The sequence below is a fragment of the Salvelinus namaycush genome, chromosome 40, assembly GCF_016432855.1.
Source record: "Salvelinus namaycush isolate Seneca chromosome 40, SaNama_1.0, whole genome shotgun sequence".
Taxonomy (NCBI): Eukaryota; Metazoa; Chordata; class Actinopteri; order Salmoniformes; family Salmonidae; genus Salvelinus; species Salvelinus namaycush.
In genome coordinates, this window is record NC_052346.1 from 17,527,428 (window position 1) to 17,542,914 (window position 15,487).

Consider the following 15,487-nt stretch of genomic DNA (forward strand, 5'->3'; position numbering starts at 1 on the left):
ATACAGTACATATCACAGGTGGCTGGTTGCAACTTAATTGGGGAAGGCTGGCTCATAGTAATGGCTGGAATGGAATACATGGAATTTCCATGGTTACCATGTGTTTGATAACATTCTATTCATTCAATTCCAGCCATTAATATTAGCGTTCCTCCCCTCAGCAGCCTCCTATGATATGTATATAACCAGGCCCTATATAACCAGGCACTATATTCTAATAGGCTTAATGAATATGTAGGAATTTACATTCCTTCCTTTTTTGTGTTAGAATTATTTTAAGACCAAGGAAATATCTGGTTTTGGCTTGAACTCTCAGTATTTGTAATAGATTTGTGCCCCTTAAATATTTACTTAGTATTATGTGCAAATTTAATACAGTTGTTTGTAGGATTACATAATTGTTGTAATTTAAATAAATAATGTATTTATGAAAGCTGTATCTGTAAAATAATTTATTTTCTGTAGTAAAAATGTTACAACCTTGTAGGCCTACAGGCCAGATTAATTAGTTATTCAGCTGTTTTGATAAGGACTAACTTTTCATTGCTTTTGTTGTTCTTCATTTATATTTTATTCACATGTTTGTCATATTTTACAATATACATTGTAAACATTACATTATAAACCTTTTGAACATAGATAGCTATGGTCTGATATGGTCTATGATTTTGTTTTTTTTGTGCATTTCTGTGTGGCCCTGGCCTCACCCATCTCGTCGGCAGTGTATAGGCGCCACCCTGTGGCAATTCGGAGAACTACAGCGCAGGACAGGAAAAGAGAAAATGACTTACCTTCAGTTTATTTACAATACATAGCTACAAAGAAAAGCAAGGATGCAGTATAAAACCAGCGCTCTCTTACAATACCACTTATCTAACGTAACTAGCTTCTCAATAAAATACCTAGCCAAATATCCCAATATGTAAGAAGGTTTCTATATCATTGTTACCACCAGTAATATGCACAGTCACGGTGGCCGAGAGGTTAAGGCGTTGGACTCGAAATCCAATGGGGTTTCCCCGCACAGGTTCGAATCCTGTTCGTGACGATTGTTCGCTTTTAGTATTTGCAGTTGTATTAAAGAAAACACGGCAAGTATATCGACAAAACCAACTTCTGCTTAAATAGGCTTATTTGGATTTCGAAATAGCTATATGGAGAATTTATGCTTTATTATGGGGGAATGAGCTCTGAACGTAACACGCCCCCTTGATAAACATGTGTTTTTCTCGTCTCCCTAATTTTGACAGCTGTAAATTAATTAGAACCTGCTTTGAACGATTTCCACCATCACTACTTGTCTCGCTTTAGTGACTTTAATCAAATATGTTCGCCAATGTGCCAAACGATGATCAATTCTTGATAAAAGACATAAAGTCGGGATTGAAGAATATAAATGTAATCTTTATCGTGTTGGAAATGGGTGAGTGGTGAATGACAGTAAAATGTTTTTTTTATTTTTTTTAAATGATGTGTTTCATTTGGTGATGAATGAATGAATGCAAACTTTGTTCACTCTCTCATTCCCTCCACCTGAAGGAAGGGTAACTAAAACAAAGGATGGGCATGAGGTTCGCTCCTGCAAGGTGGGGATCATTTCCTCATTATTTTCGCTCTCTCCTTCATGCAAACCTTCTCTACCTCTCTCCTGTAAAGTGGGATAATTGCTCTCTTTCACAATCCTTTTCTATTCTACTCCCTCTCCCCTTTTCTCCCTCCCTCCCCTGTCAGGTGGCTGATAAGAGTGGGTGCATCACCCTGTCTGTGTGGGACGAGTTGGGTGGACTCATCCAGCCAGGAGACATCCTCCGTCTCACACGAGGGTATCTATCTATCTATCTATCTATCTATCTATCTATCTATCTATCTATCTATCTATCTATCTATCTATCTATCTAGACAGACAGTCATTTATTTTGTTCTGTCTCTCTCTCTGTCAATTCTAATGTCAATATACAGTGTTGTAATGATGTGCAAATAGTTAAAGTAAAAAAGGGAAAATAAGGTATGGGTTGTATTTACAATGGTGTTTGTTCTTCACTGGTTGCTCTTTTCTTGTGGCAACAGTTATCTTGCTGTTGTAATTGCACACTGTGGTATTTCACCCAATAGATATGGGACTTTATCAAAGTTGGATTTGTTTTCGAGTTCTTTGTGGGTCTGTGTAATCTGAGGGAAATATGTGTCTCTAATATGGTCATACATTTGAAAAGGTTAGGAAGTGCAGCTCAGTCTCACTCTCTCTCTCTCTGTCGTCTGTCTGTTTCTCTCTCGTCAGCTATGCATCCCTGTGGAAGGGCTGTCTGACTCTTTACACAGGCAGAGGAGGAGACCTGCAGAAGATAGGAGAGTAAGACACACAAACGGTTGGCTTGGATGTTAATGTGTTGTAGATTTAGGTAAGGTATTGATCTGTGTTGTATTGTAGTTTTTGCATGGTCTTCTCTGAGGTGCCAAACTTTAGTGAACCAAACGCAGAGGTACTGGCCCAGGCCAACAGGCCGGTGAGTACACACACCAGAATGATCTATACATTTTATTATACATGTTATTTTCTACATCTCCCCTCCTCCCCATCACCTCTTCCTTTCTCTCTGTTCATCTCATCCTCCTCTCTCCAGTCTAAAGTTGAGTCCCAGAACAGTTCTTCTGTCAGGCAAAGCTCCACCCCCTCAGTCCCCACCCACACATACTCTTCCAATGAATGCTCTCCGCTCTCCCAGAATCCAACCTATGGGAGCACAGGACGGCAGAATGGGCGAGGCAACGGAGGTCCTGGGCAAGGCAACGGAGGTCCTGTCACCGACCCTATGGGCAACAGCAGGGACCCACGGCAAGGGCTAAAGAGGAAATGATGCTGGTTTCAAATCAACACGTATCTTGGGCCTAACTGTATTTTTATTTAGCTAATTAAATCATTGTTGTTAACATGGCCATCATTTTCTAAGGAAGATAACATGTTACACATTTCTTTCAAATAAATAAATCATAACTAAAAGATTTTGGGGGTTTGAAGTAAAGTTTTTAACTCACTCGAACTGTTTCAACACGGTCCATACCGGCAGATAGCCTGCCCCCCTTTCATTTGCAGTAGGTAGAAGTTGTTTCTTGGAAAGAGGCAGAAAAGAGTGAGACCAGGTTAGAGGACTTTCTCGTTAATATTTCTGGAACACTGCAGATTCTAGAGGATGCATGTGAGAAAATGTCCTTACATATAAATCACACAGAGGAACAACACCCAACCACGCACATCCAAGAGAGATAGACCTACTCATTCAAGGGTTTTGCTTCATTTGTACTGTTTCTACATTGTAGCCATTGGAAGTCCATAGTCACTCCTCCCAACAAAATCATGTGAGAGACTAGCTCTCTATGAGCCCAGTAGGCTATAAAAGTCATGTGAGAGACTAGCTCTCTATGAGCCCAGTAGGCTATAAAAGTCATGTGAGAGACTAGCTCTCTGTGAGCCCAGTAGGCTATAGATGTCATGTGAGAGACTAGCTCTCTATGAGTCCAGTAGGCTATAGATGTCATGTGAGAGACTAGCTCTCTACTTTTATAGCCTACTGGGCTCATAATGTGAGAGACTAGCTCTCTATGAGCCCAGTAGGCTATAAAAGTCATGTGAGAGACTAGCTCTCTATGAGTCCAGTAGGCTATAAAAGTCATGTGAGAGACTAGCTCTCTATGAGCCCAGTAGACTATAGATGTCATGTGAGAGACTAGCTCTCTATGAGTCCAGTAGGCTATAAAAGTCATGTGAGAGACTAGCTCTCTATGAGCCCAGTAGGCTATAAATGTCATGTGAGAGACTAGCTCTCTATGAGTCCAGTAGGCTATAAAAGTCATGTGAGAGACTAGCTCTCTATGAGTTCAGTAGGCTATAAATGTCATGTGAGAGACTAGCTCTCTATGAGTCCAGTAGGCTATAGATGTCATGTGAGAGACTAGCTCTCTATGAGTCCAGTAGGCTATAAAAGTCATGTGAGAGACTAGCTCTCTATGAGCCCAGTAGGCTATAAAAGTCATGTGAGAGACTAGCTCTCTATGAGCCCAGTAGGCTATAAAAGTCATGTGAGAGACTAGCTCTCTATGAGCCCAGTAGGCTATAAAAGTCATGTGAGAGACTAGCTCTCTATGAGCCCAGTAGGCTATAAATGTCATGTGAGAGACTAGCTCTCTATGAGTCCAGTAGGCTATAAAAGTCATGTGAGAGACTAGCTCTCTATGAGTCCAGTAGGCTATAAATGTCATGTGAGAGACTAGCTCTCTATGAGCCCAGTAGGCTATAAATGTCATGTGAGAGACTAGCTCTCTATGAGTCCAGTAGGCTATAAATGTCATGTGAGAGACTAGCTCTCTATGAGTCCAGTAGGCTATAGATGTCATGTGAGAGACTAGCTCTCTATGAGTCCAGTAGGCTATAAAAGTCATGTGAGAGACTAGCTCTCTATGAGCCCAGTAGGCTATAAAAGTCATGTGAGAGACTAGCTCTCTATGAGCCCAGTAGGCTATAAAAGTCATGTGAGAGACTAGCTCTCTATGAGCCCAGTAGGCTATAAAAGTCATGTGAGAGACTAGCTCTCTATGAGCCCAGTAGGCTATAAATGTCATGTGAGAGACTAGCTCTCTATGAGCCCAGTAGGCTATAAAAGTCATGTGAGAGACTAGCTCTCTATGAGTCCAGTAGGCTATAGATGTCATGTGAGAGACTAGCTCTCTATGAGCCCAGTAGGCTATAAAAGTCATGTGAGAGACTAGCTCTCTATGAGCCCAGTAGGCTATAGATGTCATGTGAGAGACTAGCTCTCTATGAGCCCAGTAGGCTATAAGAGTCATGTGAGAGACTAGCTCTCTATGAGCCCAGTAGGCTATAAAAGTCATGTGAGAGACTAGCTCTCTATGAGTCCAGTAGGCTATAGATGTCATGTGAGAGACTAGCTCTCTATGAGCCCAGTAGGCTATAAAAGTCATGTGAGAGACTAGCTCTCTATGAGCCCAGTAGGCTATAGATGTCATGTGAGAGACTAGCTCTCTATGAGCCCAGTAGGCTATAAGAGTCATGTGAGAGACTAGCTCTCTATGAGCCCAGTAGGCTATAAAAGTCATGTGAGAGACTAGCTCTCTATGAGCCCAGTAGGCTATAGATGTCATGTGAGAGACTAGCTCTCTATGAGTCCAGTAGGCTATAAAAGTCATGTGAGAGACTAGCTCTCTATGAGCCCAGTAGGCTATAAAAGTCATGTGAGAGACTAGCTCTCTATGAGCCCAGTAGGCTATAGATGTCATGTGAGAGACTAGCTCTCTATGAGTCCAGTAGGCTATAAAAGTCATGTGAGAGACTAGCTCTCTATGAGCCTAGTAGGCTATAAAAGTCATGTGAGAGACTAGCTCTCTATGAGCCCAGTAGGCTATAAAAGTCATGTGAGAGACTAGCTCTCTATGAGCCCAGTAGGCTATAAAAGTCATGTGAGAGACTAGCTCTCTATGAGTCCAGTAGGTATATATGTCATGTGAGAGACTAGCTCTCTATGAGCCCAGTAGGCTATAAAAGTCATGTGAGAGACTAGCTCTCTATGAGTCCAGTAGGCTATAAAAGTCATGTGAGAGACTAGCTCTCTATGAGCCCAGTAGGCTATAAAAGTCATGTGAGAGACTAGCTCTCTATGAGCCCAGTAGGCTATAAAAGTCATGTGAGAGACTAGCTCTCTATGAGCCCAGTAGGCTATAAATGTCATGTGAGAGACTAGCTCTCTATGAGTCCAGTAGGCTATAAAAGTCATGTGAGAGACTAGCTCTCTATGAGTTCAGTAGGCTATAAATGTCATGTGAGAGACTAGCTCTCTATGAGTCCAGTAGGCTATAGATGTCATGTGAGAGACTAGCTCTCTATGAGTCCAGTAGGCTATAAAAGTCATGTGAGAGACTAGCTCTCTATGAGCCCAGTAGGCTATAAAAGTCATGTGAGAGACTAGCTCTCTATGAGCCCAGTAGGCTATAAAAGTCATGTGAGAGACTAGCTCTCTATGAGCCCAGTAGGCTATAAAAGTCATGTGAGAGACTAGCTCTCTATGAGCCCAGTAGGCTATAAATGTCATGTGAGAGACTAGCTCTCTATGAGTCCAGTAGGCTATAAAAGTCATGTGAGAGACTAGCTCTCTATGAGCCCAGTAGGCTATAAATGTCATGTGAGAGACTAGCTCTCTATGAGTCCAGTAGGCTATAGATGTCATGTGAGAGACTAGCTCTCTATGAGTCCAGTAGGCTATAAAAGTCATGTGAGAGACTAGCTCTCTATGAGTCCAGTAGGCTATAAAAGTCATGTGAGAGACTAGCTCTCTATGAGTCCAGTAGGCTATAAAAGTCATGTGAGAGACTAGCTCTCTATGAGCCCAGTAGGCTATAAATGTCATGTGAGAGACTAGCTCTCTATGAGCCCAGTAGGCTATAAAAGTCATGTGAGAGACTAGCTCTCTATGAGCCCAGTAGGCTATAAAAGTCATGTGAGAGACTAGCTCTCTATGAGCCCAGTAGGCTATAAAAGTCATGTGAGAGACTAGCTCTCTATGAGCCCAGTAGGCTATAAATATCATGTGAGAGACTAGCTCTCTATGAGCCCAGTAGGCTATAAAAGTCATGTGAGAGACTAGCTCTCTATGAGTCCAGTAGGCTATAGATGTCATGTGAGAGACTAGCTCTCTATGAGCCCAGTAGGCTATAAAAGTCATGTGAGAGACTAGCTCTCTATGAGCCCAGTAGGCTATAGATGTCATGTGAGAGACTAGCTCTCTATGAGCCCAGTAGGCTATAGATGTCATGTGAGAGACTAGCTCTCTATGAGCCCAGTAGGCTATAAAAGTCATGTGAGAGACTAGCTCTCTATGAGCCCAGTAGGCTATAGATGTCATGTGAGAGACTAGCTCTCTATGAGTCCAGTAGGATATAAAAGTCATGTGAGAGACTAGCTCTCTATGAGCCTAGTAGGCTATAAAAGTCATGTGAGAGACTAGCTCTCTATGAGCCCAGTAGGCTATAAAAGTCATGTGAGAGACTAGCTCTCTATGAGCCCAGTAGGCTATAAAAGTCATGTGAGAGACTAGCTCTCTATGAGTCCAGTAGGTATATATGTCATGTGAGAGACTAGCTCTCTATGAGCCCAGTAGGCTATAAAAGTCATGTGAGAGACTAGCTCTCTATGAGTCCAGTAGGCTATAAAAGTCATGTGAGAGACTAGCTCTCTATGAGCCCAGTAGGCTATAAAAGTCATGTGAGAGACTAGCTCTCTATGAGCCCAGTAGGCTATAAAAGTCATGTGAGAGACTAGCTCTCTATGAGTCCAGTAGGCTATAAAAGTCATGTGAGAGACTAGCTCTCTATGAGCCCAGTAGGCTATAAAGGTCATGTGAGAGACTAGCTCTCTATGAGCCCAGTAGGCTATAAAAGTCTGAGATAAAATATAAAGTATGCCTATGCTAGTTCAGCATTTGAGTAAAAGTTCACAGAAGATTCACAAGTTAACTAGCCTACATATAAATTCAGATCAGTCCAAAGTCCACAGTGTGTATGTGTGTGCTGGAGGTGAGCTCCTGTGGTGCAGGATTTACTTTCTATTCAGTCAAGTTATGTCCCAGCTAGTCTGCTATTGATTTCCTGTTTATAAGCCTTGTCCCCTGCCACGACTAAAAATGAAACTGAAAGTCTGTCTATGTGGGTGGAGACAGTATTTCTGTAGTAGCCAGAAGGTTTTTAATTCGGTTAGTTTGCAAAGACAATGGACAAATACAGACCAAGTGCCTGAGAGAAGTTTGAGGTGTTAGCTGCTAACGATTGCTCCACGATCAGCTACAGACACATATCCTTACTGGTTTGAGAGGCTTTCACTTTTAACAACTGTTCTCAGACCAGTCATGCTTGACGAGGGTGTACGCTATGAGGCCCTATCAGTGGCAATGGGAGCCACGGTGAGGCCCTTGTCCGACTTTCAGAGGAACAACCCTGGCAAGACACCTGAAAACCTTTTGACTGTGGAAGGCTTTCTCATCGGTTCTGTCCTGGGCGTCACCTCTCTCCTGCAGTGGCTCAACCCTGTCTCATGGTTGACATGGGGGTTATCAGTGCTTTTCTTCAGCGAGGGCAAAAGAAAGGCAACCAACACCGAACTCTTTGTGGATGAGGAAAAATTCTTCGATAGGAAGTTCGATTATGACTTCACCGACATTTCCGACTCTGAGAGTTTTGTGAGAGGCGATGAGGGTTACAAGCGACCATGTGGATGGAAACGGATCGCGTTGAAGGTTCTGGACAAATACGGAGATAACACATGGCTCGGTCCAAACGGGATTCGGACATACTCGGAACCCAGGGAGTGGCCAGTGTCATATCACGGTACCAGCGAGGACGGGGCTAAAGGCATCATCCAGTCCCACTATAAAGTAGGAGATAGGCAGCTCTACGGGCGAGGGATCTACTCCACTCCTGACCTCAGCCAAGCCAGCGGCTACGCTAGAGACTTTGTGTCGAAGACAAACGGGAAAACCTACAGGATGGTCCTTCAGAACCGCATCAACCCAGCCCAACGGAAGATCTGTAAGAGAGTTGACTACTGGCTTGTTCCAGTTAATGACGGCACATCTGAGGAAGAAGGGAGGAGGATTGTGGAGCGCTCCATCCGCCCTTATGGGATTCTTCTGAAGGAGATGTGAAGGGACGTGTGATAAGAGAAGGTAAACCAAAGTCATAGGGAAGGTGTAAATTGCATACTCCTCGCGTCCTCTCTCCCTGTATCTTTCTCAAAACCCATTGCATGAGAAAGCCAGAGTTCCTTCCCCTCGGACCTTCTCCTCCAATTGGTTTTGAGAAGGAGACAAGGACATGCAGTTGAGATCTTCCCATATAGAGACTTTAGAGCAGGAGGCCATGTTGCTTCTTTTTCAGAAATAATTGCCTTTTGAAGGAGTTAGATTATATTTCATGAATTAGATTTCAACTGCTAGATATTCCATCTTTATTAATTTTATAGTTTGTTCTGTCTGGCTGTATCAATGAAGTGCCTTACTGTGAATTGCCATTTGTGAATTACATCAATGTTTATTTAAAGTATGTGTTCACTATATTTTCTACAATGTATCTATTTTTCTAGTTAATGGTGTGACATTAATTGTGCACCTTGTTAGGTGTGAGTTCAAATGTATCTTTTGTTCAGTGATCTGCCATCATTTCTGCTTTTTCCTTTATTATGATATGATTTTAAATGTATTATTATTTTGATTCACCATACACTTTTATCGACCTTTTTGTTAGCTTCTGTTTTAGTTTCCTCTAGAAAATTAAACTAGTGCCAACAGATCTGTCCCTACAACATGTTTTACTGCACTTCTGCTGTTTGAACACAGGAGGGCAGCACACAGTTTACATGACAGTTTCTCAGGGTATTCATTCTCAGCTGTGAGGAAGTGGTTTATTTTATAAAGTCACACCTGCTGTAACATGACTATTTCACGGTGTTGTTAGTGTTTTTAAAAATGTTTAAATGTATTTTTAAATGTTTTAAAAATATTTTTTTAAAGGGGTGGATCAGCTTAATATTGCGGAAAGAATGTTGCTTCCAATGTAATTGTCTGCATCATTTCCAATCCCCCATATTTTTTTGGTAAATATATATATCCATACACGCATGCATACATATACATACACATACCTATATAGACATACATACTTTTAAAAAGAATATACCTTTATTATTATTCCCTGCAAACCCCACCACTGATCCCCCAATTGGAGTAAACTAATAAACACTTCTGCTTTTACCTTCAATTTATACACCTTATACACATTTTACAGACACGGTCTACTTTACAATAGTTCTCTCTTGTTTGTTCTTAGTCCTTCCTCTATTTCTGATGTCCATCCAGTTTGATTTCTATTTGTAACTGTGCTATTTCACAAAAGTTCCGAACCTATATACATTTTACAGATCCCGTATGTTTTACATTGTTTATCTTGTTATTAGTCCCACCCTTCAGCTCCATTCAACCCCTCCCATCTATCTCTCAACATCATCCATTTCGGATTTCTATTTGCCATATATTTTTCAACTGTGCTGTGATGCTTCACAAAAGATTTGAACCTTCCTATTCTCATAGCTTCTACAGATTGTAAATTAAAAATAAACATTTTTGCTAAAATAATTATATTATTGATTGATTGACTATGGCTTTTCAAATCACCCAGTATTGCTATCTGTAGCGTTAGTTCTAGGCAAATGTTGCAATTCTTCAGCCATTCCTGGACCTGTGACCAAAAACGAGCTACATAAGGACAATATCAAAATAAATGATCTAATGACTCTGCCTCCTCACAGCAGAATCTGCAGAGCTGGGAAGATTGTATCCCCCATATATATATAACATTCTATTAGTTGCAAGAATTTTGTATAGGAATTTAAATATTCAAAGTTTTGAATCCGGCGTTGTTTTGCGTATCAATTGTTAGTGTTAATTATGTTTGAAATAAAGATTCCTCAAACTGATGAAAAGTTCAATAGATATTTATGTATTTGCCCCTGCATGTAGTGTATTTGCATATAGAATAGAAAATAAATTATATTGTCCATCTGATGGAACTTTTCCTTTGGCATCACTTTAGAATGTAAAAACCTCTGATTGTATCCATCATACTCATTAACAACACAGTAAACCTGACACCCTGTGCTCTAGGTAGACGTAGGGAAACATGGGAACTCGTTCATATGATCTAGCAGTGCACGTGTCAAACTCATTCATATGATCTAGTAGTGTACGTGTCAAACTCATTCATATGATCTAGTAGTGTACGTGTCAAACTCATTCATATGATCTAGTAGTGCACGTGTCAAACTCATTCATATGATCTAGTAGTGTACGTGTCAAACTCATTCATATGATCTAGTAGTGTACGTGTCAAACTCATTCATATGATCTAGTAGTGCACGTGTCAAACTCATTCATATGATCTAGTAGTGCACGTGTCAAACTCATTCATATGATCTAGTAGTGTACGTGTCAAACTCATTCATATGATCTAGTAGTGCACGTGTCAAACTCATTCATATGATCTAGTAGTGTACGTGTCAAACTCATTCATATGATCTAGTAGTGTACGTGTCAAACTCATTCATATGATCTAGTAGTGCACGTGTCAAACTCATTCATATGATCTAGTAGTGCACGTGTCAAACTCATTCATATGATCTAGTAGTGTACGTGTCAAACTCATTCATATGATCTAGTAGTGCACGTGTCAAACTCATTCATATGATCTAGTAGTGTACGTGTCAAACTCATTCATATGATCTAGTAGTGTACGTGTCAAACTCATTCATATGATCTAGTAGTGCACGTGTCAAACTCATTCATATGATCTAGTAGTGCACGTGTCAAACTCATTCATATGATCTAGTAGTACACGTGTCAAACTCATTCCACAGAGGACTGAGTGTCTGCGTGTTTTCGATCCTCCCTTGTACATGATTGATGAAATAAGGTCACTAATTAGTAAGGAACTCCCCTCACCTGGTTGTCTAGGTGTAAATGAAAGGAAAAACCAAAAAACCCACAGACAGTAGGCCCTCCATGGAATGAGTTTGACACCCCTGATCTAGTGTATCAGAGTAACATGTTGATTATACCTAACCAAACCTCTCAGATCTCCACAACTGCATAGGGAGAAGGAGCTAGAAGCCATTTGGGATTCTGTGCATGTTAATCTGTCGGTCTCTTTCTCACTCCGTCCCTTGTGAGTCATCTGTGGCTCTCTGTCTTCAGTAGTTTCTTATTGAGCCCGATAACCACAGAGGCAAAGTGGTTCAGACCCACAAAGTCTCCACAAATGATGTTGACAGCGGTCTGGTCCGGTCCAGGAGTCTGCTTCTCCACCCAGTCCAGCAGCAGGGAGAAACTCTTCATCGTTAACTTCCTCATCGTCAGACAGGGGTTGCAGACCACCACAGCAGTATCCTCCGTCAGGTTCAGCCCCGAGGTGAAGAAATGAGCTGTCAATCAAAGAGCTCAGCTGTCAATCAAAGGACACGCAAGCCCACGCGCGCACGCACACACACACACACACACACACACACACACACACACACACACACACACACACACACACACACACACTAACCTGCTCTTCCTTGGGCCTTCTGCCGCTCCTCCAGGTAAGAAATTACCTCTTTGGGGTCTGCCGAGTCAGCGTACCTGTAAAGGGTCAAAGGTTACAGGTTTAACACACATCCACACAGAGTCCCACACACAGAGTCCCACACACAGAGCGTACCAGTAAGGGATCTTAGGCCACAGTTCCTTGTGTTGGTGAAGAATCGTCTCATTGTCGTACGAAATGATGACTTGCTGCCCCAGATCCCAGCACTGGCTCAGATAGGGAGTCTCCTACACACACATACACGAGAGTTCATTCACCTTTCATGCCAATAAAACACAGAAAACAATGGACACTTCACTTCCTGAAAACTTATCTGACCCCAACTAACACCACTTCCTGAAAACACGAACTCACCCCAACTGGCACCACTTCCTGAAAACGTGAACTCACCCCAACTGGCACCACTTCCTGAAAACGTGAACTCACCCCAACTGGCACCACTTCCTGAAAACACGAACTCACCCCAACTGGCACCACTTCATGAAAACACGAACTCACCCCAACTGGCACCACTTCCTGAAAACGCAAACTCACCCCAACTGGCACCACTTCCAGAAAACGTGAACTCACCCCAACTGGCACCACTTCCTGAAAACGTGAACTCACCCCAACTGGCACCACTTCCTGAAAACGTGAACTCACCCCAACTGGCACCACTTCCAGAAAACGTGAACTCACCCCAACTGGCACCACTTCCTGAAAACGTGAACTCACCCCAACTGGCACCACTTCCTGAAAACGTGAACTCACCCCAACTGGCACCACTTCCTGAAAACGTGAACTCACCCCAACTAACACCACTTCCTGAAAACGTGAACTCACCCCAACTGGCACCACTTCCTGAAAACGTGAACTCACCCCAACTAACACCACTTCCTGAAAAGGTGAACTCACCCCAACTGGCACCACTTCCTGAAAACGTGAACTCACCCCAACTGGCACCACTTCCTGAAAAGGTGAACTCACCCCAACTGGCACCACTTCCTGAAAAGGTGAACTCACCCCAACTGGCACCACTTCCTGAAAACGTGAACTCACCCCAACTGGCACCACTTCCTGAAAACGTGAACTCACCCCAACTAACACCACTTCCTGAAAACACGAACTCACCCCAACTGACACCACTTTCTGAAAACTGAACTGACCCCAACCCTGACTGAGACAGGCAGTAGTGGGGTCTTGTCTATCCTGTACCTGTGGGGGGCAGAGTTTGTCTTTAAACAGCTGAGTGATGTAGCAGACCAGGGCCTGGTGCTCAGAGTCAGTCAGCAGGTAGAAGTGGGAACAGGACAGGATCACTACCTCCTTCTGGTGCTGCTTCAACCACACAGCCATGGTTGACAGGGCCTCCTACACACACACACACACACACACACACACACACACACACACACACACACACACACACACACACACACACACACACACACACACACACACACACACACACACACACACACACACACACACACACACACACACACACACACACAATGGATTGTGAATAATATTTCTAGAGCATATGCTCTCACATCGAGTACAGAAGATTAACACACCAGAATGGCATGTGTGTTTACTATACCGTACCTTTACAGTCTGTAGCGTATAGATCGCGTGTGCGAAGTACAGAGTGTCATCTGTGTTGTGTGTTTTTAGCAAGTCTTGTGTGTTGTGTGTATTTTTTATGTTTTTATGGGCGATCCGTAGATCGAAGAACCGGATTCCAGCATCCAACTGATCAGGAATACACCACGCCTATAGGAGAAAAGGACAGGGAAAATCTCTTAGATTGTATATAATATTAATAATACACACACACAGTACTCTGTCTGCAGTGTGTGTGTTTGTGTGTTTGGTGTGTTTTATTATCCTTGTGGGGACCAGAAGTGCTCACAAGGATAGTAAAACCAGGGGAAAAACAAGGGACATTTCGCCAGTCCCCACAAGGAAAAAAGGCTATTTTTGGCTTAGGAGTTAGGTTTAGGGTTACAGTTACAATTAGGGGTTAGGAGTTAGGTTTAGGGTTACAGTTACAATTAGGGGTTAGGAGTTAGGTTTAGGGTTACAGTTACAATTAGGGCTTAGGAGTTAGGTTTAGGGTTACAGTTACAATTAGGGGTTAGGTTTAGGGTTACAGTTACAATTAGGGGTTAGGAGTTAGGTTTAGGGTTACAGTTACAATTAGGGGTTAGGAGTTAGGTTTAGGGTTACAGTTACAATTAGGGGTTAGGAGTTAGGTTTAGGGTTACAGTTACAATTAGGGGTTAGGAGTTAGGTTTAGGGTTACAGTTACAATTAGGAGTTAGGTTTAGGGTTACAGTTACAATTAGGGGTTAGGTTTAGGGTTACAGTTACAATTAGGGGTTAGGGTTGGGGAAAATAGGATTTTGAATGGGAATCAATAGTTTGGTCCCCACAAGGATAGGAAAACCAACATGTGTGTGTTTGGTGTGTGAAGCCTGCCTGTGTGGTGGCCCAGCGGTAGACACAGGGGCGTACAATGCAGGGTGCCAGTCGATCCAGAAACTGCAGCATGAATGACTCAGAACCCAAGACAGGAGAGTGTGTATCCAGGCAGTAACTCATGCTGTCATGACTCCCTGCAAGCAGAGACAAAAACAAAGACACAAAAGCGAAGTCATATGACATCAAGGAAAGGGACTGAATAGGTTTGAAAAAAGCAGGCTTACTTCCTCTAATGAAACTCGTGACAAATGTTTTCTCTCGGCTAGTCCCATATGAACATAGAACAGGTCTCGAACCCTCAACCATCTAGCCCGAAGTCTAGTGCGTAATCGATTGTGCCCCAAAAGCATGCTCAAGTGGCAGAGTCGATATCCGCGCTTATAAACCCAGGGTGGTTTACAATAGCTTGTGATCTAAACTCTATATCAAACTCATTTTGTAATCGAAATAAAAAGGATAACAGTAGGCTATCACTCGACATTATTAAGTTCATTCTCACCGGGTATCGCCAGGTCCCAAAGCGGTGTACCCCACAGTTCCTCTGGCAGTTGAGACATCCAGTCTGCGTTCGTGGACGAAACGTCTCCGTGCTCCATTTCCACCGCCTACTGACATCTACTATTGATGATAGCTTGTAAACAGCGAGCGGAATGTAGCAGGACCACAGTTAAAATGCTGTAAATATGTTGGATTTCACCCGGGTCTGTGACTAGAAAGAGATGAAAATGCCCTTTCCCATTTGGTCCTATTCTTGCTTCCGATTATCTTCAGCAGGAAGAGGACATCCCAGTTACCCCAAGAAAAAAACATGCATGAATGCCGCGTG

At 42.6% G+C, this 15,487-nt stretch overlaps 2 protein-coding genes and 1 non-coding gene across 7 annotated transcripts; 2 read left to right on the forward strand and 1 right to left on the reverse strand.

Annotated features, from left to right (window-relative positions):
* Nucleotides 1-456: 456 nt before the first annotated feature.
* Nucleotides 457-2,993, forward strand: LOC120033712 (SOSS complex subunit B2-like). Of its 3 annotated transcripts, XM_038980149.1 has the most exons (5): nucleotides 457-1,423; nucleotides 1,540-1,586; nucleotides 1,732-1,823; nucleotides 2,279-2,350; nucleotides 2,429-2,993. In XM_038980149.1, the coding sequence occupies exons 1-5, from the start codon at nucleotides 1,327-1,329 to the stop codon at nucleotides 2,853-2,855; spliced, it is 735 nt and encodes a 244-aa protein (XP_038836077.1). In that variant the 5' UTR covers nucleotides 457-1,326; the 3' UTR covers nucleotides 2,856-2,993. The 3 variants fall into 3 exon arrangements, 2 of the variants coding, with proteins under 2 accessions (XP_038836077.1, XP_038836078.1); XM_038980150.1 differs by having other exon boundaries at nucleotides 1,307-1,823; nucleotides 2,429-2,504; nucleotides 2,622-2,993; XR_005473986.1 differs by having other exon boundaries at nucleotides 1,307-1,823; nucleotides 2,279-2,399; nucleotides 2,622-2,720.
* Nucleotides 967-1,048, forward strand: trnas-cga. The gene has a single exon. It is a non-coding gene; the product is annotated as a tRNA-Ser (tRNA).
* Nucleotides 2,994-11,368: 8,375 nt separating the features above from the next.
* LOC120033668 (PI-PLC X domain-containing protein 1-like) lies at nucleotides 11,369-15,463 on the reverse strand. Of its 3 annotated transcripts, XM_038980098.1 has the most exons (7): nucleotides 15,161-15,463; nucleotides 14,659-14,795; nucleotides 13,783-13,950; nucleotides 13,390-13,545; nucleotides 12,310-12,422; nucleotides 12,157-12,230; nucleotides 11,369-12,028 (listed from the first exon to the last, which is right to left on the reverse strand). In XM_038980098.1, exons 1-7 carry the CDS (start codon nucleotides 15,255-15,257, stop codon nucleotides 11,778-11,780), a joined length of 996 nt encoding a protein of 331 aa, XP_038836026.1. In that variant the 5' UTR covers nucleotides 15,258-15,463; the 3' UTR covers nucleotides 11,369-11,777. The 3 variants fall into 3 exon arrangements, with proteins under 3 accessions (XP_038836026.1, XP_038836025.1, XP_038836024.1); XM_038980097.1 differs by lacking the exons at nucleotides 11,369-12,028; nucleotides 12,157-12,230 and having other exon boundaries at nucleotides 12,323-13,545; nucleotides 14,695-14,795; XM_038980096.1 differs by lacking the exons at nucleotides 11,369-12,028; nucleotides 12,157-12,230 and having other exon boundaries at nucleotides 12,323-13,545.
* Between the last annotated feature and the right edge of the window lie 24 nt (nucleotides 15,464-15,487).

Coding starts and splice junctions, on each gene's coding strand:
- LOC120033712 (XM_038980149.1), top strand. CDS start 1,327: ATGTTCGCCAATGTGCCAAACGATGATCAATTCTTGATAAAAGACATA. Junction 1,824..2,278: donor ATCCTCCGTCTCACACGAGG/GTATCTATCTAT, acceptor CTCTCTCGTCAG/CTATGCATCCCTGTGGAAGG. Junction 2,351..2,428: donor GACCTGCAGAAGATAGGAGA/GTAAGACACACA, acceptor GTTGTATTGTAG/TTTTTGCATGGTCTTCTCTG.
- LOC120033668 (XM_038980096.1), bottom strand. CDS start 15,257: ATGGAGCACGGAGACGTTTCGTCCACGAACGCAGACTGGATGTCTCAA. Junction 14,796..15,160: donor TTGGGACCTGGCGATACCCG/GTGAGAATGAAC, acceptor CTCTGCTTGCAG/GGAGTCATGACAGCATGAGT. Junction 13,951..14,658: donor ACCGCTGGGCCACCACACAG/GCAGGCTTCACA, acceptor TTTCTCCTATAG/GCGTGGTGTATTCCTGATCA.